The 20,191-nt window shown below is 48.2% G+C and overlaps 1 protein-coding gene across 2 annotated transcripts in view; it reads right to left on the bottom strand.

Annotated features, from left to right (window-relative positions):
* Positions 1 to 20,178, bottom strand: part of LOC139106712 (lymphocyte antigen 6G) — a 67,136-nt gene extending 46,958 nt beyond the window's left edge. The window contains exon 1 of one of the 2 annotated variants that reach the window (XM_070663651.1): positions 19,394 to 20,178. In XM_070663651.1, coding sequence (XP_070519752.1) covers positions 19,394 to 19,592 — 199 coding nt within the window. In that variant the 5' untranslated portion in view covers positions 19,593 to 20,178. Of the gene's footprint in view, positions 1 to 15,894; positions 16,501 to 19,393 lie in introns of those variants that run through there. The other variant, XM_070663655.1, reaches the window with a different exon arrangement.
* Between the last annotated feature and the right edge of the window lie 13 nt (positions 20,179 to 20,191).

The raw sequence follows: 20,191 nt of genomic DNA, 5'->3' as shown, positions 1-20,191 counted from the left end.
GTATTTTAAAGTTTCTATTAAAATGTGCTTGCAATACTTTTGTTAAGCGTTAGTTTTTCGATCGTGCTGCGTTTTACATCGCGAGGATAATTTCTGTAATTGCGGAACTGCGAGTTAACTTTCGTTTGCCGAATCCGTAAGTTGGAAACCAGACCATGTCGTAATGTCACGATACGTCGGAGAGAAACGTCGGCACAGCCGTCGTCAGTATTGTACCGGTAAGTCCGCGTACCTGCGTACGGAAGTTGCCTGGTACAGCTTGGCGGACAGGTTACCGAGGTATTCCCAGAAAGCGACCGGTGTCTCGCACGAGTATTGTGGGTGGCGCGAATAACAATGCTGAATGCGAATGTCAGTCTCTCAAGCCCGCAGCCGTCAAACGCTGCGTGGCTAATAACTTAGCCGCATCTCTATTACACCCGATATTACTTTATATTTTTTACGAGCCAATCAAATAAAAAAAATCGCAATGTGATTAAAATTGGTAAAACTAGATTGCATTACGCACAACCGAGATAATCAATCACGAAATCAAATAAAATTGATCCGAGAGCCACCGTTTCCCTCTTCGACGTGAATTTCGTTAAGGATCCGCTCCATCGGACTCGCTTTAAAGGGAAAGAACGAGCTGCGCTTAATACATGCGCATAAATCTTTTTCCCGGTGGATATACCGAAATGAAATGATCGATCGCGTTTTGATACCGCGATACGTTCATTACCCTAAAAGCCAGGAAAGCAGCCCTCTCGCTTAAGTAAACAGGTCGGAGTAGATACGGAAGAGAAAGAGACGGAGACAGAAATCTCGCGCGATGTCTAGTCCCGACGTTGACAACCGGCGAAATATTGTAGCCACGTCTACTCGGAGCGCCGCACCTTTTTGTTCCGGCGACAGTTCTCCTTTCCTCTCATTTGGAGTAACGTAAAACGCGTATCCCTCCGCGTACCCTCATTTCCCCGCCGGCTATTTACTCTCGGTCATTGTTTGAGGCGGATTAATTTTCCGGCGGAAGGGACGTGCCGAACGACCGGCGGGTCGAAGGGCGCAATGGATTAACTCGAGATTGTCTTACTCCGCCAGTCCACAACGCGCCCTCGCGAGCGTTCGATCCGGCCCTCATCCGTACCCTGAATTAATTGGATTTCTTCGCGACACGCCGAGAGGATGAAACGTGTCTCGTACTCGGGCGGACGCTGTGCTTCCTGCGGAAAGACGATATTCCCGTAAACCGCCGCACTACGGCATCGCCGCGACCGACTAAGCGCGTAACCGCGCCCATCTTCTCCGACGAAGGAAATACGATTATCAAGGGTAGCCGGTACCCTGCAGCTGACACTCGCGAGTGCTTTTCGGCGTTCGGCATCGCGCAAAAGGGCCGTAAGGTCCCTCCGCGAAGGAACCCCCGCGCGTCTCCCGCGGCACGTCTCGAATATAATAGAAGACGTCGTTTGTTCCCGGAAGTATCGCCGGCGGAAAGGAGCTTCGAATGCCGCGTCTGAAATGCGCGGCATACCGGCACGCAGCTATTCAGCGTCTAGCGGAATGCACGCGGCGGAAACGGCACCCTGCGCACGGCAGCGGGGCTTGTCGCGAATATTTCCGTAATGATGTACGAGCGAGATACCGCGCGGCGAAACGCGCGCCGAGACAGCACTTAGAAAGCTATTCGCCTAACACCCACGATATACTTCTCCGCGCATTGAGAATGTTCTTCCTCGCGGTAGATCCCGCAGGAGACCCTCCATTCGGGAACTGTCACTTCGAATATTCCCGGCGTACCTCCGCCCCCCGCGGGCCTTCCCCGCGTGCGGTGTACACTTAAGCGAGATGTGAAATACGGGCGAGCGTCAAGTAACGAAGCGACGTGAGAGAAAGAGCGCCGAGCAATTTCGCGACGAAGAATTTCAAATTTCCGTCGCAAAGGCGCGAGGGAGGAGCGCGCGAACGAATTCGCATGTATTCCGCAAATAAATGCACCGTATATTCGGTAAATATACATTCGCGATATGTGCACCGCACAAAGAAGAAAGGGAAATTACTCTGCTTTGGTACGATCTCTCTCTTTCCCGAAAGCTCTTCGCGGCTTTGAATTTCGGGGACTTAATGTAGGATGCACTCATAGCTTTAATATCTGGATTAAAATCACGATCGGGTTTAAATTAACCAAAAAAAAAAAAAAAAAAAAAAAAAAGAAAAGAGACACTCTTACATTCCTACATTTCTCACGCATCGATCTGGCGCTTTTCTCGCCGGCTCCTTCGCGATTCTTTTCCCGGCGTCGCGCGTTTCCAACATCGTTGACGGCACTCAGAGCAATAAAAGTAAGTGAACAAATGTGCGGCTTTCCCCCAATGACTGGAGAACGTCAGGGAATGCGGCGACACGATATCTCGATACCGTCGAAAAGACGGGAGGATATCGCGTTCGCAAGAAAATGGAACGTCGACGGCTTCGATTTGCGTGCGTGTTTACGCTCAGATTCGTGCCAAATTTCCGTCCGCCCTCGCGCGCGGGGAAGAACTTTAAATTTTCGAACGGTATTCTATGCATTACCCGTTTACATTGCTCGAGTAATAACGGAATATCCCGGATTCCTCCTTCTACTAGCGCGGATTTTGTCGCTGGATTGATATTTGCACGACCAAAGTGACAGCGCGGGACTCTCTCGAGTCGTGCACGGGCACGCCGCGGGAATTTATCGCGAAACGTCACGATAAATTTCCGGAAACTTTTCTCGAAAGTCCTCGGCGGATTGTGTGTACAGGGCGATTTACAGAACCGCCGATATGTTTTAAAAAATGGACGCCGCTTCGGGAATACGCGTCCGGCTAACCGCGCGTGGGATGAATTATCGCGAAACTTTGCCGAAATTAACAAATAGCCCGCAATAGTGCCTAGAGTTTCTCAAAAAGAGGGGGAAAAGGAGATATTTAAGGTTGTATATACGCGCGTTATATGTACGGAGCAGAAGACCATTAAAATGTCGGAACGTTGAGCCTCGTATAAAGTCGGCGCATTTATCATCTCGCTCAAACTTCACCCAATTCTCGTGCGAAATCCCGCACGCTATATTTCGCGGGAGGATCGTTAAGGATGGCCCCGGGTGCGCGGATCAACTTTTAAACGCGATCGCATAAAGCCCGCTGATGCACCCCCGAGATTATTAACAAGGGCGCGCGAGCGCGAGAAGTGGGAAAACGGAAAGCGGCATAAATAGATTAATCGGGGGCAAAACTTCGCGACCACCCTCGTGTCGCATATTTATAACGGCGATTTACAAGCTCGCGACACCTCGCGTGCGAGCACGACCGTGAATCACGGCGCGAGACGACGGCGGCGTGTCGTACAAGAAAGCACTCCGTCGTTGAGCCACGCTCCTTGTCGCTTCTAATTGCGCTGTAATTGCCGACTACGAAGTCACCGGTCGCGTTCAGCACGTTGCGCCGTTTTTTTTTCCGCCTCTCTCGTCATCGAATCTTTTATCTCGAGCAACCCGTCGGTCTTAAAGAACCAAAAAAAAAATTAATCACAAACCGGTTGTTGAATTTCGCTATTAAATTAACCCCTCGCGTCTTGTACACGCTTGCGCAAATCGTGAGATATTAATTTCCGCGTGAATTAATTAATTGTTTCACCATAACGCTCGTTCCCCGATTCTGAGAATCGTCCCCTCGGCGAAGTTCTCGGGAAGATATCCGCGAAATTTTGACGAGGTCTCGTATCTAACGACGATAAGCATGAGCAGGCAGATAAGTTCATCCATCGAGTGGGCTAACTTCGCTAATTTACGGCGGACAAAGGGGAAAACTTAGGGCGAGATAAATGGAATGGCCGGCAAGTGGACCGGATTGTCGACGTTGCTCGCCGGAAATTTCAGGCCGAGTTCCGTGCCAGATGTCATTGCACCTGACAGCTGTGTTCGAATATAATTATGCTAATTTAATAAGCCGACTTGCGAAGCGGCAGTCGAACCGACGCGACGTCGCTCGTCTCACGTTTGACAGATACGTTGCACGTATTAATATAACGGGATCGGAAAATTTTAGATAGCACCAAGAAAGTTTTACTGAAAGATTTATGAAGCCTGATATCGTTCCTATACGCCTAAAATATCTGAACATTTACGTTACTTAATATTGGAGAAAAAAATACCCGTTCGGCATATTTTTTTTCTCACATATCGTTTAAATATTACAACGAAAAATTAAATTATTTGAAATTAAACTGAACTTTATTGCTTTGTGGAAAATATTACAATGCGGCAGGTCGGTAACTCTTACGGGAAAAATTTAAAAGGTGAATATCAGGTAACGCGAGAGCTTTCTGGGGATAAAACGGTGGAAAAACAGGGCGAAAGTGGCTGCACGGATTTTCACATTTTATACGAAGGGAGAGGAGAGAGAGGGTTTCGTCTTACAGATTCACGCGCCTCCCTCGGAACATTTGAGTGTCGAGACACTCGAGCGCCGGTAGTTAGCCTAACTACGATGCCTAACTACTTGTCACAGCTTCCTCGGAAAATCCGAGGAACTGTCGACTGAAGATTCATTACGTCGCGAGGATGCTGGGAGGCGAACAACACGCGGGGACGCACAAACGATTTCGAATCTCCGAGGAGAATCGCGCAATTAGACAAATTACAAAAAATTGCTCTCGATCACGTAACTTATTTCCCGTTATTTAATTAAACGAACAACGCCGATGCGTTTGAGATTCAGCGTACGCTCGCGTATCTTATTTTCTTTCCCGCTTGAATTGCGTCTTTATTATTAAAGAGCGAGAGAAGTCCTTATTCTCGTCGGTGTAATATTAATAAATTTCCTCGCAGCGCCCATACAGCCGGAATAATAAGTTAAATTACTTTTGATTAACTTCGCTCGGGACTTTGCGCTGCACGTCCGACGTAAAGCTAGACCCATATTTGTCGCGGCGTAAAATCTCTATCGCAAGAACTCGTTCGCCCGCGACCATCTGGGTCAGCGGATATAATTGCTTTTGTCTCCTCGACCATTCGAGCGGCTGACGTTAATCCGGGGCGTACCCACTCGCCGCGTATCTGTCCACGACGTAATAAGACTTATTCCGGGGCCCGGCCGTGCGTCGCTTTTTCATCAGCGAGAACCGTCGCAAAAACCACCGCCGTCTTACCCGCGACGTCTGCCGGCGAGAAGTTCCTCAAGTACGGGCTCTGCATCCCAAATCATCCCGCGTCGTCCCTTACCGCGTTCCATCGAATCCGCGACCGCGTTCGCGATATTTGCGACGCGTGATTTTACATCAGCGTCGTTTGAAAGTAGCCCGTCGACGCGCTGCACTTCGTGCCCGGCGGGTATTTGGAGCTTAATTGTTGGATTCACAAAGGAACGCGAGAGGTATTTTGTACTTTTTCGAGTCTACGATGAGGGGCAACGGAGGAAAAGGTGCGCGGAGAAGCGGTTAATTAACGACACGAGAGGCAGATACCTCGGGATTCGTGTCACGCGGATGCGCGGGCAAAGAAACGGGTAGACAGTCTGGATGAAGAGAGTTGGCCGCGATGAAAAACGATAGAGGAGACGACGACGCGCCGGCGGGGGCGCGGATCGCCCCCGGGTATTCCGGTTGTATCGGGAAATGGAATACGTGATAACTGAGGCTCTCCCCGTCGACGGAATACGAAAACGTAACTGCGCGCGACGTCTATCTCGCCGACGTAGAATTTGCGCCACAATATCCTCGTGACACTTCATTAAAAAAAAGAAAATTATTTTAACAGAAATTACGCGTAGAGCAGGTTAGGAAAAGAAGTTACATCAGCTACGAGAAAATTATTGAAAACGTTCGAGCTTTGTTCACCTCGACTGCGGACTCTTCGCGCAATTAATTGACGATTCGATACTTTTCCCCGCGTCGAAGATCTCGCCGGATTTATCTGAAATGTTTTTCATCGTGATCGCACGTCATTCTCGAAAATAGTGTGATCGCGGGGATTCCTTTGTGCTTGCTAACTCAAACAAAAATTTCATTTTTCTTGGAATTATCGATGGATGTAATAACTGATTAAAAAAAAAAAAAAAAGGAAAAAAAAAGAATATAGAAATCTCTGCGCGCTATCGATTCGCCGTCCCGTTTGATTGTCTTCGTTCTTTCCAATCGCGCATGAATAAAACTTTCTCCCGTCGGGAGAACGTGATCGCGGGATCGACGAGTTCCATCGCGACGAGATACCGTTGACAGAAGGAAGCCCGTGCCGCCCGGGGATTAAAGACCCGGCGCCGCCGTTTAATTTCCGCTCTATCAAAACATGCGGCGACGAGGGTCGAGGGGGGGAGGAGGGCGGGACAGTCGGAATTGTTAATGAGGCCTCCCATCCGAATATAACAAAAGTGCGGCTTTTGAATTGCAGATTTCCTCGCCGGTGGATCGTGAACGAGCCGCGAACGGTCCCTCGGCTGAAATTATCGGAGGAAAAATAACGCTAGACTCGTGCGAAAGATTACAAGCGCGAAACGATTTATCAGATTGTTTTGTGCCGCTCGCGCGGCGAGGACTTTGTTCCGCCGAGATATCTGCGATTGAATTTCGCGTCAGGCGCTTCTTCCGAACGCTTAAATCCGTACGATAAAAAGAGGGGAAAAAAAAAACTTTGTATCGCTCAGTAATCCGTTCTCGCGAAATGAAATTAAACTGGCTGTCCGAGAACCAATCTGCGAGGGCTCATCTACATTACGTCGCGTGTTCCCGGCGCTATCGCGGAATCTGACGCGAAAGGCTCCATCGGCAATGCAAGCCGCTTCTTATCCCGATCTTGCCGAGCCATAAATAGTTGCGGCGACATCGATTAATCGATTTAGGCTCTCTCTCTCGCTCTCTCTTTATTTCTTTGTCCACTTATCCCTTCGCTGAAGCTTCCGCGCTGTCGGACGACTTGACCGTGGTTTTCGTTTCGCAGAAAAAATTTTACTCGCGGAAAAAGGCCGCCGCGTCGTAGGTCGCAAAGATGTCAAGGTTCATCCTCGTCGAGGCGTTAATGTCACGATGTCCCCGCATCGCTTTTCACGCGCGAGCCGCGTCGGGAGCTTCGACGGGATCGCCGGGCAAAGGGAAGATTGCGGAAGAAATCGCTTGCGCGCGACACAAAGGATATTATTGACGCGCGTTTGCAAACTCTCCGGAAAAATTTTTCTCGTCACTTGCGCGTAGGCTTCTGATCGCGTGCCAGCGCGGGCAATATTGATGGCCGATATCGAAAACGTCAGGAATTTAAATTCAACCTGTGTAGAAAGTAAGGTCCATTTTATTCGGCGAGCTCGACGCGAAAAAAAAAAAAGGAAACGAACACGTATCGTTCTGTTTAACGTTAGTATTCATTGAAATTTTCTCTGCGGTTCACGGTGCGGCGCGCATCGTGGATTTATGAGCAAGCGGGTCAAACCCCCGGCACACAACGCCCCAGATGATGCTGGGGCGAGAAAAGGGTTGGAAGAAACCGCCGGCCACAAAGACGTTATTAATACGTGCTCGCAGCCGTGTGATCCAACTGGAAATTACCCGGTGTTGCCCCCCCGAGTCTTCCCTATTCCGCGCAGCACAAGTCGCAGCCTCCGAGCGATCGTTCGACGTTCAACGTCGTGTCTTATGACGGGATAAAAATAAACGGCGAAACTTGATCCCGAGCTGTAGGTGGCAAGACCGCCTTTTTACGAGACAAATAATGAGAAATAAAAATAAGGGAATAAAGAATTAGCACCTCGTTGAAATTTCGGTATCTCCGCAACATCGACTTCGCGCCGCCGACGAGGCGCGGAACAGAGAGAGCTCGAGTTGAAGCGCAGTATTGTTTTAATTTATAATTGAATCTATTCGACTTGTGCAGCCGTGCGATCAACCGGCGACCTTCGTGGAAGATTAAATAAGCGAGCATCAAATGAATTTGACGTCCCGGTAGGTTCATGCGCTGACATTTTAATTAATTACCTTGTCGCGGAGGAGAGCTCTTACGGAATCAAAGATCTCGGCGGCGCGCAAAGGCCACGGGCAGAAAGAACAGATGGCCGATTTGCCCGGCGTGTCTCGCGATCGCATTTTTATCTGGCGAATGACGGGGTAATCTGCGCTGACATTTCGCGCAAACGCTTTGTGAGAGCTTACAGCGCCTTTCCGACGAGTCATTCCGGACCCCGCACAAAGTCTTTCGCATAAAAACACCGATATGTTCGCGGGCCTTCGGACCGTGTCAAATAAATCGAGCGCAGAATAATCTCCGTTTCATCTAATTCTCGTTTTTGCTCGTACCGCAAGTGGCACAGCTGCGAGCGGGCGCGGCCGCTCTCTCTCTCTCTCGAGCAGGAAAATTTTCGCGTACACCGCACGGTTGGATTTGCTTAACGGTGAAAATATCGCGAGTAAGACTTCGAGCATTCGAGACACGATTTGCAAAGGCGACCGCTTTCCTGCCAATATTTATCCTCGAGCTTCCACGCATCGGCTGCTCCAGATAAATCTGGAAGTAGCGAGGCGGCCGAGGATCTCGCTCACGCCGCATCCGGGAAACCACCTCTTTGCTCTCTCGTCGCCGCGGAGTTCGACGCGTAGGGCATCAAACGGGGCCGGCACCCGGAACGGCAATCGTTAACATTCACGTGCGGGCGCGGCTCGTAAATCATTTTGACAAATGCGCGGGTCGCCGGGCGATAAATCGCGAGAGAATTTTTAATCCGCGAAACGAGCGGAAGAAAAGGATTAGACGAGGAAGGGCGCACGGCCGGAAGGAAGGGGCGAAGAAAATGGAGTTCCCCGAAGTGGGAATAGCCGAAAATAAGTTTTCGGAGTGGCGTGATGCGCGAAGGGGCGGACGGAATGAGTCGTGCGATTACATTCGCCCGCTCGTCGTTTTTCACCTCTTTCGCACCTCCTCCGCTGGAGACCCGACAGTCGTACATCAAATACGTCTTTTGTCTCTTAATTTTCCCCATTATTCAGAAATCGCATTCCTCCGCGCATAAATCACAATTCGCGTGCAAAATTGTACAAAACGCGTATTATGTTAATTTTCTCCGTCGCGAGCTCGATTGCGGGAGGGAAAAAAAAAAAAATAAGTAGCACTCGTCGAAGCTCACTCAAGCTCGAATTATTAAAATTAATTCCGCAAATGCGTCTCGCGAGATTGATAAATAAATAGCGAACGCTCGCAGCTGCGTGAGCGATGTGCAGCTAACGATACCGCTTGATCGAGTTATTACATGAGTCACGCAACGTCTTGCCTTCACCTCCGTGCAAGGAAAACCGATATAAAACGAACGTCAAACGAACGGGGTTGACGGCGGCGTGGTAGAAATTAACTTACAAGAATTTGCGGCACGAAAGACGAGTTACGTCATAAGTTATTGCGCTGCCGCGAAAACTGCATTAAGACTTCACGGCGTTCATACACGCTTCCGCGATGCCTACTCGCCTGCGACGCAGCGAGCATGCTCACGAAAATATCAAATTCTTCAAGAAGTATGACGTGCGCCTACGCAAATGAAGGAGAGCCTGTTACGAAATTTAGTTACCAGTATAGAACGCGACTGTCGATCGTGTAGCTTGATACGAAAAAACATTTAACTGCAATGTACTCGAACCGGAAACGAGCCCTATTGCGGGGAAATCTGTCTTCAATCTGAAATTTCATCGCGCGACGTCGCGGGAGGCGACGGAGGCCCGTTACTTTCCAATTTCACGCCGCTTCCGCGTGCAAAACAGCACCTTATGGCGTTGACAAGTTAGGAGTAGCGTCGCGCGGAGGAACGGCCGGGAGAAAACGCGGGAATAAAAAGATCGCGCGTGGTTCCGCGGCGCCAAGTAGCCGAGATTCTCGCCCAGAAGTTTTATCAAGTTTTCGACCTGCTGGAAAAGTGGGTTTGCGAGTATGGTAGTGGAGGGCGGCGGTGCGATCGAGGGTTGAGAAGGGTCGCCACGAGAATGCGGCACTTTCGTCGCGGCCCTTTTCCTCGAACGCATCGTGGTCCTTCGTTACGTGTGCCGCGAGCAACGCGATGAATTATCGCCGTCCACCTTTCGCACGACCCCCATTCGCCGAGGGGGTCACGTCCCGGGATATCTCCGCAATAATTTCGCGGACGGTCTCAAGATATTACGCGTCATTGTAAATAGCTTTCGCAATTTGAGATAAGAGGAAGACCGAATCCCGAGACGAGTTCGACTTATCACGAAATTCAAATCTCGATGATACATCTCCCTCGTTACGCGTCGCACCGTAGCTACCTCGTTCCGGTGCCATTTGGCTCGCGAAAGAAGTGCCGGGCTCTTAATTTCGCGTATCTCAAGTGTCTAAAATTAGTTTCTTCGTTCATAAAAAGATTCAAAAGGAGTAATTACAATTACGTTTTTGCAAAAATCGATACCGCGACCGCCGCCTAAGCCCCTCTTAAGCTTCCCCATAATCAATCAAATCGGATGTCTTCAGCACGCCCGCAATCGCTGGATCTGAGACATTAGCAAAATACGGCTCATTATCCGAACATTACTAGATTTAGCCGCGCGATATTAAAGCCTCATTAAGCGGCATATGGCCACCAAGAGGACAACTCGGCGGAGTGCGAACAGGAAGAAAGATAGAGAGAGTCAGGAAGCGGCGCAAAAGTGGCAAGCGCGGAGGTCGAGAGCTTTATCGGGACTTCCGTGGCGCGTACGCACGCCGGGATCTCACGAACTCGTGAGCTTCAAAATTAAACGGAAATTAGTTAAGCTAATAGGTCACTATCGAACCGCCGCGCGCGCCGTGACGTAAAACCGGGATTACGTGTTTGATTTTCCAGTTTCGTCCATTTAGCCGTACCGCTTTGCCGGGAAGCGTCTTCACATCGTTACGAGAGTTCGGAGAAATTTAATCGCCGAGTTCCGTAGCGCGATCGCGCCCTCAACGTAAGCCAAGTTGTTTCATCAGCGGCCCCGGCGTTCGGGTCGAAAGGACTTTGAAGAACGCCGCTTCGCGGGGCATGCAAAGCAGTCGGTGGAAGTCCGTCTCTCAATATTTCGCGAGCGCGCTCGATACGTTTGGCGCGGCTCTAAAGGATGTGTACTTGAAAAATTCACGAACGGAAAGGTTCGCGCGCGGAACGGTATTGTGAGGAACGTTGCATGACAGCGGTCTACATTCGAACTAGGTCGCGGGCGCTCCGGGCGGAATTGAACTCCTCGTCTCGATGTATTACTTCCGGCCTGCCGCGAAGTTTTAAGCCGCGTGTACAATTTGTCGATACGTCATCGAGGGCTGCACTTTTTAAAGCGCGGTTTGATCCGCCGCACGAAATATCCGCCGCGGCGTTTCGAAGATTAATGAATTCCGAAGTTTCGCGCGGCGACCCCTTTTCTTTTCTTTATTAAATTTAATACAGCAATTTATTTTAATTTTAATACTCCCCCATTCGGAAACTAAGTACCTTCGGGATTCAGCGTGCGTGCGGTAATGCAAGATATATATTTCACGGTTATATATACGACGGCATTCTCGTTCTGTTATTTATTTCTCGCGGTAGTCGAGCTATTGCGAGAGACCGCCGTTAAATTAGTCGACCATTATTGGGCTTGCCGTGCCGGAGCAATACATGCGCGTGTTCTTACGTCATCGCGAACTGACGGCGTCATCGACAGGATTACAATAGCAAACGCGGCGATGATAGAATGCATATATAACCACGATCGAGCCCGTTATTCTACGTGAGCTAACAAAGTGTCACGAAAATAGATGTCGATATATGAATATCGAGGGGGGTCGGGCTCGACAAGCTCATGATTATGGAAAACCTTTGGGAGCGTCGGACCTTTCGCACCCGCCAAATAGTCTAACTAAATTTATACTCGCCGGCGTGGGCTTGACTCATCTAAATGCTATCCTAAAAGCCATCGCGCTTTCGCCGCCTGAGTGCAGAAAATGACTGCGCTTTTACCTCGCAAACGGTCCTGCATTTGCACGGCTCCTTCGTCCTACGATTCGAGATTTGATCGGATGTACCATTTACATCGACACGACGTGGCGCATTTCGTAAACGCGGCCCGATTCCGTGATTTATTTATTCCCGCTATTAACGGCGTGAGCGCGTTCCGCGAGATCGACGCCGCTTCTTTCGAATCACTTCCAAGAGAAGAAGAATATCCTGCTTTCTTAAACAAACGGCTTGTACCTCGCGTAACCCGGGATTTGGCTTGCAGACGCGATTCGTTTGATGCACGAAGACAAACGACGCCGAGAGAGATTTTCTCCCGAAACTTCGCCCGCCGATAGTTGGAGTCCGAATTTCGTCCGTCGCGAGACGGCTCGCGTTCGCGAAATTGATAACCGACGTGTCCCTAAATTATGAGGCGAACCCGGGGGCTCGTGGCGATGATAAGTCATGTCATCGGCTGTCCGATAAGCTGCAGTCCCGTCGGATTGCAGCTCCGCGATGATGTTCTAATTTCGCCGGACAACGCCGCGATTTCCCTGGCCGACGACGCGGCTGACATTCGCCGGAGGATTAACGGCCGTCATAGATTTCATATCGGCGCGGGACGTTGATCTTCCGCGATGGGAGGTCGAAGGGGATCCCGCGGTCGGATGGCCGCCGGTTAGAACTCTGCGACTCGTAAAACGCGAAGAACTTCGGAGACCGGACGACAGTAGTTAAAATCGAACAGCCACGCGACCGAGAAAACATCGTAAAAAATGCAAGAAAGTGGAATGTGCATTAATTTCGAACGCGTCGATCTTTCTTCCTGTTTTTATCACCGTTGATACCGCGAAGCTGACGCTCTTAAAAATGATATCGGTATAAAGCGCCATGAAAATGGAAGGAGTCGCGAGAATTACAAGGCAGAAAAAAAGAGAGGACGACGTTGTCAAAGAGAACGACTGTTCCTTCTCCCGTGTCCGCTTTTTCGCTGCATCTAGAAACGCGGCGTTAACAGACACCTCGCCTTTAACTTTTACAACAGGAAACAGCGTTTCATCGAGTCGCCTACGCTGCGCATCGGGAGTTTTATAAACGCGGATACAATGCGAGCCGATATTCCACGGCGAGTTGGACCGAGAGTGTTTTTCCGCCGATCTCGCGACGATGCGGCGCCAACAAATTTTATCGGTCTTCGAAACGTATACGGAGACGTCATTTCCTCGTAATTAAAATCCGAAAGTGCAATAATTGTAAAATCGTCGGGGCCAACCTTGGGAATCGTTATCGAGGAAATAGGCTCGCGCGGCGTGGATGTTTGACCACGAGAAGTCACGCGCGATATGCGACGACAATGAGTCAGATTATGCAGCTGCTTACCGGCCGAATCCGATAAGGGGTGACGTATAGCGTGATAGGCGTTAACATCGCTATAAATTATAATTTCATGATTTCCGCGATCGATACTCGGCGATCCGCGCGAAGATTGAAACGTGCGAAGTTCGACGGCGCCGAAATTTGCGACCGAAATTTCGGCCTGAAGTCACGACCGTCGCGTTACAGCTGTCGTCGAATTGAGGTCATTGTCGAGGCGCAGCTTTCTATTTTTTATTTTTCTTTCTTTTTTTTTTTTCGATCTTATTCCGCATCGACCTTCGGCGCGCCGCGCGCCTCCTCGTCAGAATTAACCGCGTCGAACGCGCGGTACAAAGAAAACGGGTCGCGGCAATTCGGTCAAATGTATTTTTCCATCCCCCGACCTATTTTTTCGGCGGCTCCATGTTTTTGACTTCGAGATACGTGAGCACATGTCCGCTCGCAACGGTGTACCGATACCCGAAGGGACAAAGTTTCCAAAGGCGCGCGGTAATGGTAAACATCGCGAATGAAACCCACATCGGCGTTTTATCAGATAGGTACAAACGTATCCCGGTTTTGCTTGCGTATCTATACGCCGCCGCTGCCTTTCCGGGAACGCGGAAAAAAGCTCCACGCTCGAGCGGGCGCGCGTGCGAGATCTATCGGCGGTCGTGCAATAACGCTGAGAATATTCGCGGCGTCTCTCGCAGGTGAAAAACAGCGGTACGTACGAAGAGAATGGGTGCAAGAATTACCCTGTCGCAAAACCGAGTGGAAATAAACAATTGTGTCGGCGGGAGCGGCTCCCGGAACAGCGATTGCGAGCGCGGCCGAGGATTAGGATCAGATTTACCCCGAGCTCTTTTGTAATCCCTCAACGCGAATGCCCGGGGTAATAAAGCGACGGTTGCGCATCTTGTATACTTACAGCGCCATATCGCTTTACTGCTCCCAATGAATAGGGAACTCCGGGGGCGTGGGTGACACTATACGTTCGGATTACCAGCTTCCAGAGATATTCGCGCGAGAGAGAGCACGGCGGTTCCATATTCATCGCTCTATTAAATGATGCGTTCGCGCAAAAACGGACCTCCATTACGCGATTGCCTCCGAGGGCAAGGGAGGGAACTCCGATTTGTTCCGGCTGTGATTAACTGATACAACCTGCCTATTCCGCGCCGATCGCGTCTCTCCAGGTTTCTTTTCGCTTGTCCACAACTTCGAAACGCAACTCGAAACCGACTTGACGAATGCCCCAAATGATCAGGCACTTAATTAGGCAATTAAACTTTATTTGTAATTTTAATTAATTTTTCCCTCCCCCATCGAGTAACGGATTCAACGTATCGCCCGTCGAATTTATAAATTCCGGTGCGAACGTTTCGATCGCCGCTCTTCTTTTTTCGGCAGAAACTCGAAATTTTGTGTAAACACGCCTAAATCTGCGCCGACTATTATCGAGCGCGAAGAAATTGCGACGTAGCGTTTTCCGCGATCTCGGAAGATTCAACTTCTTCCCCGCGCGTATCTGCGATCCGACAACGTAATCATATTGACCTTCGAGATGGATCCCGCGCCGCCGCGAGCAGATGTAACACTTGGGAAAAGTCAGTTCATCAGCAAGATTACACTATTACTGCGGAATTGGGCCGTCGGATACCGGATGTGTACGTATACACGTAGAACGTCCTTCCCTAAATCCCAATTTCGTCGGCGGGGCGAGGGGGACATGCCGTAATCCGTCGTGCGCAAAACGCCCATCGATATGCACGTAACTGTGTGCGCATAATCGTCCGGTGCAGGGCAGATTGATAACGGAGAAATGTGACAATACGCGCCCGAAATGCGTTTCCATTTAGACGAGACTCGAAACTCGTTCCAAAGTAATTTTTTAAGCCGCCGCAGCGGCTCGAAAAATATATATAATTATTAATAATTTATCGCGAATATTAATCATTTATTTCGTAACATAAAATCATAATTTTGGCCACAAATAATTTACTGTACCATAATTCGGCCCGCATTCTCTATTCGCGGTGTATCGCTTATGTGGGACAATCAAAAATTAAATTAATCGCGATCTCCAGCATCCGATCAGCGTTGATTTCAGATACGAATATTCGGTGGAATAATATCGTTCGTTATCGAGAGGTGCCAGTAAATGACAATTCTGTTCTTGGAATTTCTCTCGTTAAAATGACGTGTATTAAAAAAAAAAAAAAAAACTCTAACCCGGAGGCACTGCTGCATTGACTAATCTAATAAATATAAACGGAACTACTTGTATCGTAGACAAAATGACGTTTTGCTTATTTCGTTAATTAAAGCACAGTTTCCTTCAGTAATTAAACAGAAAACAAATATGCTATCCCCGTCTAAATTGGAGGTAAATGAATTTATTTATGAGATCTCTAAATTACGCAAGCGCGTATTGTACTTACATAAAAAAAAAAAAAAATTAAAATAAAATAAAAACCCGCGACGGTGGTTCTTCTGAGACGATCTATCAAGCGGGGATTAATTTAGTATGGCTTTTCGTGATATTCAACAAAGAAATTGACTTGTCCGAATGGAAATATTAAGTCGCTCGACGAGGCGACTCGGGTTTCTGGCACAGCACACTCACCGACGCAAACGATGAGCGCCACGGCGAGAATCGGCGGGAAAGCCCTCGAGGACGAAAGCATGCTGCGGCCGGAATCTCACGACGGGACGAGAACAAGCACTCACAGGAGCAAGAGCGAAGCGTCACTCGGCCACTTCGGGGCGTCCACGCGAGATCGGACGTCGGACCGCGACCGGAGGAGGCGGACAGCGCGATAAGAGCCGCGCGAAAAAAAACGGAAAGACGAAGGCACTGCGTGCGCGCCGCGGTCCAATCTCGATTACTGATAACGCCGCGGATGCGTAGGTCCACACCCTTTGGCCAGCACCAGGGATCAATCTCGATCCTCCACCGGGTCGCGAACAATATTTCTCGCTCTACCTCCGGGATAAATTCTTCAATTTCGTCGCGAAGTTTCGGCGCGGCACATCCGCCGCTCGTCTCTCTTCCGCTTTTGACCCCCCTCTCTCTGATGGGCCCCCCTTCGCACGCGCGCGCGCGCGCGATTAATCGGCAGGGAGAGCTCGCGGCTGGTACCCCGATTCGGGTGGGTGAGGCGAACGGGGCGGAAGGGTGGCTTTTTACAGGGCGACGTGTCCTGCGACCGGTACGTCTGTTGCGGCGCCAACGTCGGACTGACTTTCTCTATGTTACGGCCGCTCTGCAGCAGCGGCGGCGCGCCGTTCCGCGCCGGACCGCGTCGTCGCGCGAGGTACATCTCGCGTCACGTGTGCGCCCGTGGGCGTGCTCCGGATGCTGGGAACCGCTCGACGCGAGGGAACCGAAGCCCGCGGGCCCCCTTGGCAAAACGAACGACGCCTCGGGGAAGTCGCGTCGCCGTTTTCGACATCGATCTATTATAAATCGCGACGTTTTGATCGCGACTGGTCACCGCCGTCAAGAACGAGATCCAAATTTGCCGCAAACCGCTTACAATAATCGTCAATTGTTCTAACGCGCTTAGCAAAAGCTTTTGTTTTAACTTGCACGCAGCAGTGCCGAACAAAAAAAATATATTTAACAATATATATTTAATCAAATTATTTTCCCGAGGGCGTCATTTTTCATCGACTTACGACGAAATCCGGTTTACCGCGGAAATCAACCTTTCGTAAAAAAGTCATTTAAAGTTCGGCAATAACGTTTTAAATTCGCTGGCCGGACCTCAATCCAAGAAACTGGCAAAACAAAAAGGTGCGTGCTTCGTGCGATATAAAATTGTATTTGTTTTACAACGGATTTAAAAGGCTTCGCTTTCTTTCCTTTTTATTCCCTTAAAATAAACGTAGAAATTAAATGGGAAAAGTAATATATAATATGAAAGACGTAAGAGAAAATAAAAATTCTTTCTTTAAAGCTCGACTTCCACCTCGATTTAAAAACCGGCGACCTCGGGCTAGTTTTAACGAGAAATATACGGCTTGTAGATATTAGAACTGTCAGGTAAGCTAGAAAATATATATCTTTCAACGAGGATACATATTCCCACGCAAGCCGAGTGACAAACAAAATTAAATTACATAACCCTGCATATTAACGAAATAATTCACCGTTACCGATACCGTAATTAGAAGAGTCATTCATTAAGATATGATAAGCGTATTTCAATTACCGGGAAACATTTGTTTCGGAGAGGCGCTTGAGATTCCGGTCTCAAAGAAATTTCTCCGAGTTACGCGAAGCCGTAAAATCGCGCCCCTACGAATAAAAAAAAAGGAGTCGGGAGAAAACCGAAAAGTGTCTCGTTAAATTATATGTATATTCTTCTGGGCAAGAGCTACGACATTTCGCCCACTTCGCTAAAGGGCCGCCGTAAGCGCGGCTCGTGTTCACGCACTGCGGCGCGCGGCCGGTTTACATATCGAGTTATTACAGCATGTATTCGCGTCGTAGTTATCGGGGAGTGTATACAATGTGTGCGCGTGCATATAATGCGGCAACATAGTGCCATGTGGCATCAATCATAGAATTTCCTGCAGGTGAAAGGCCAGTCGGTTCCCTCTGCGCGAATTCGCACCCCTTCCTCGCTCGCACCCCCGCCCCCCTCCGGCTTTATCTGCCCGTTGTTTTCCGTATTCAATCGCGCCCATCGAAATTTCGAAGGTTTCGGGTCTTGGAGGGGAAAAAAAAAGAAATAAAAAAAAAAAACGGAAATGGAGAATGGCAAGTGTAACGGAAATAGCAAGAAAGAGAGATTGGATTTTTATTCAGATTCGATATATTTGCGGAAAGAGAAAATTTTTGAGCGAGAGAGTTTATAAAAAATAGTTGGAAAAATTTCTTTAGGTAGAACAATGCGCAGAATTAATTTATTAAATGGTTATTAGTTTTGAAGAGATGGCTTTCTAAGCTAAATATGTTTAATCTTTAAAGTAAAGGTAGTTGCCTGCAATTTTTGTCGCATCATAACGTTATTTATACGCAAGGAAAATAAAATGCGAAGTGCGAACGCTTGTATTATTTTTGCACGGCAAACAACGTCGCTTGCACATATGGAACGTATAATTCCATCGTAAAAAATGCAATATTGCAGTGTCGCGAATGTCCTTTCAACCGTTCCATCAAAAGTTCTCCGGGTTTTAGAATTCTACGAGCGATCTAGCTTATCTCCGGGTCGCCTCCCTAATACTGCGACACAAGAACAGCAGTAAAAGCTAGTTCTACCTTAATTACGAATTAATATTAACTGTAATAGTGTAACGGTTAATGGCGTTCAGTGCGCCGTTGATAAAACAAGTAAAGTAGGCGTTGGACGAAGATAGTTTCGGGCTAGAAGCCATAAAAAGTGGCCTTTATTTTTAAGCAAGTTGTTCGATGCAAGATGCAACGACTGTAATTTTATTTGCGTAATCGTCTAAGTATAAATTTATTTTATTTACTTTATCTATTTTATTATAATTTTTTTTTCTTGTAACGTTTTTCTTTTTATGAATAAGTGTTGCGATGGAAATTTAAGCACGGCCTACGATTCGTGAACTTTACACTGCTTTAATATGTATGGTGGGATTGCTGACGCATTATTTGACTTGTAAACGAATGTCTGAGGTAATCGAACAGCATGCATAAAAGATCTCATCAAGTCCGTTCAAAAGAGCAAAATTCGCTCTTTATTTTATAGGTCATGACGTATTATACCTGCGGAATATCGGCCTTTAATACACGCCGATGGAACGCGAACCTTTGATCAGTGAAAGTCGAACGATGTAACCCGATAATAATAATTCGTTGTTCACAATTCGCATTGTTCGAAGTATTTTTCACGGTATAAAGTTAAGTTAATCTCAATTAAGAAAATATTTCGCTAACGATAAATGATCGAGAGATTCTAGCAACAGCACGGCGGAATCGTGCGTATGCGTATAGTCAACGTTAAAGTTGCGACGCGCCGAACATGGTTAGATTGCCATCTCGCGTCAGCGTAGATAAAGCTACGCGCGCGAACGAATATCATCGAAACATTTATGACACAAATTAGCAAATGAAAAAAAAATGATATTAATTATATTTGTCGTGCACTCACTGTCGCGAATCGATGTCTTTCCGTTACCATCAGTCCTGTTACTATCGGTCCTGTTACCGTCCATCTTTTGCACCAAAGAGTCCCGAATCCTTCTCCAAGAGGGCAGCAGTGACCGGCAACTTTTTGAATACTCCGGCAAAATCGAAGCGTCCAAGAGATGAGCCAGGTATCCATTCGATGAAACTCCAATTATATCCATCCTCTGGGTGGTACGATGAGTATCACACGGCACATATTCGCGCACAGAAGTTATCGCGATTGATTACAGTCGCAAATATTCAAGACTCGACCACGTAATTAATTAAGGCGGAATTCTTTGCGGAATGATCATACGCGAAATATCACATCTTCGTTGCACTTGCGATGAAAGCGTCGATTATTCGTTAAATTAATGTGATTTTTTCGTTACGTATCGTGTAGCGGACCTCGCGACGACTTGATGATCATTATGAAATTCGAATGCTCCTCGGCGTGAAAAGCAATCAGCCAGATCGTTCTTATATTCGCAATATCAACGGCATCGACGTATCTACGATCTTCCGCGCATTACAACGATCAAATTTCTTACTCACGAATTAATTATTTTACTGAAATTACCGGCGAAAAGACAAATTGAACACGGACGGTCTGAGGTAGCACCAGCGCACCGCTTACGATCGTCGTTAGACTGATCTTGAATAATAATGGCGGTCAGCCGTTACTTCGAGAATCGAAGCCTCGATTGTCGCAACTCTGGAGGTGACCAATCACGTCGAGCGAAGCTAATACGAACACTTCGAATTACTCTTTTTGCTCCTT

This window comes from Cardiocondyla obscurior, linkage group LG01, assembly GCF_019399895.1.
Source record: "Cardiocondyla obscurior isolate alpha-2009 linkage group LG01, Cobs3.1, whole genome shotgun sequence".
NCBI lineage: Eukaryota > Metazoa > Arthropoda > Insecta > Hymenoptera > Formicidae > Cardiocondyla > Cardiocondyla obscurior.
This window is presented reverse-complemented; position numbering and strand designations above follow the sequence as displayed.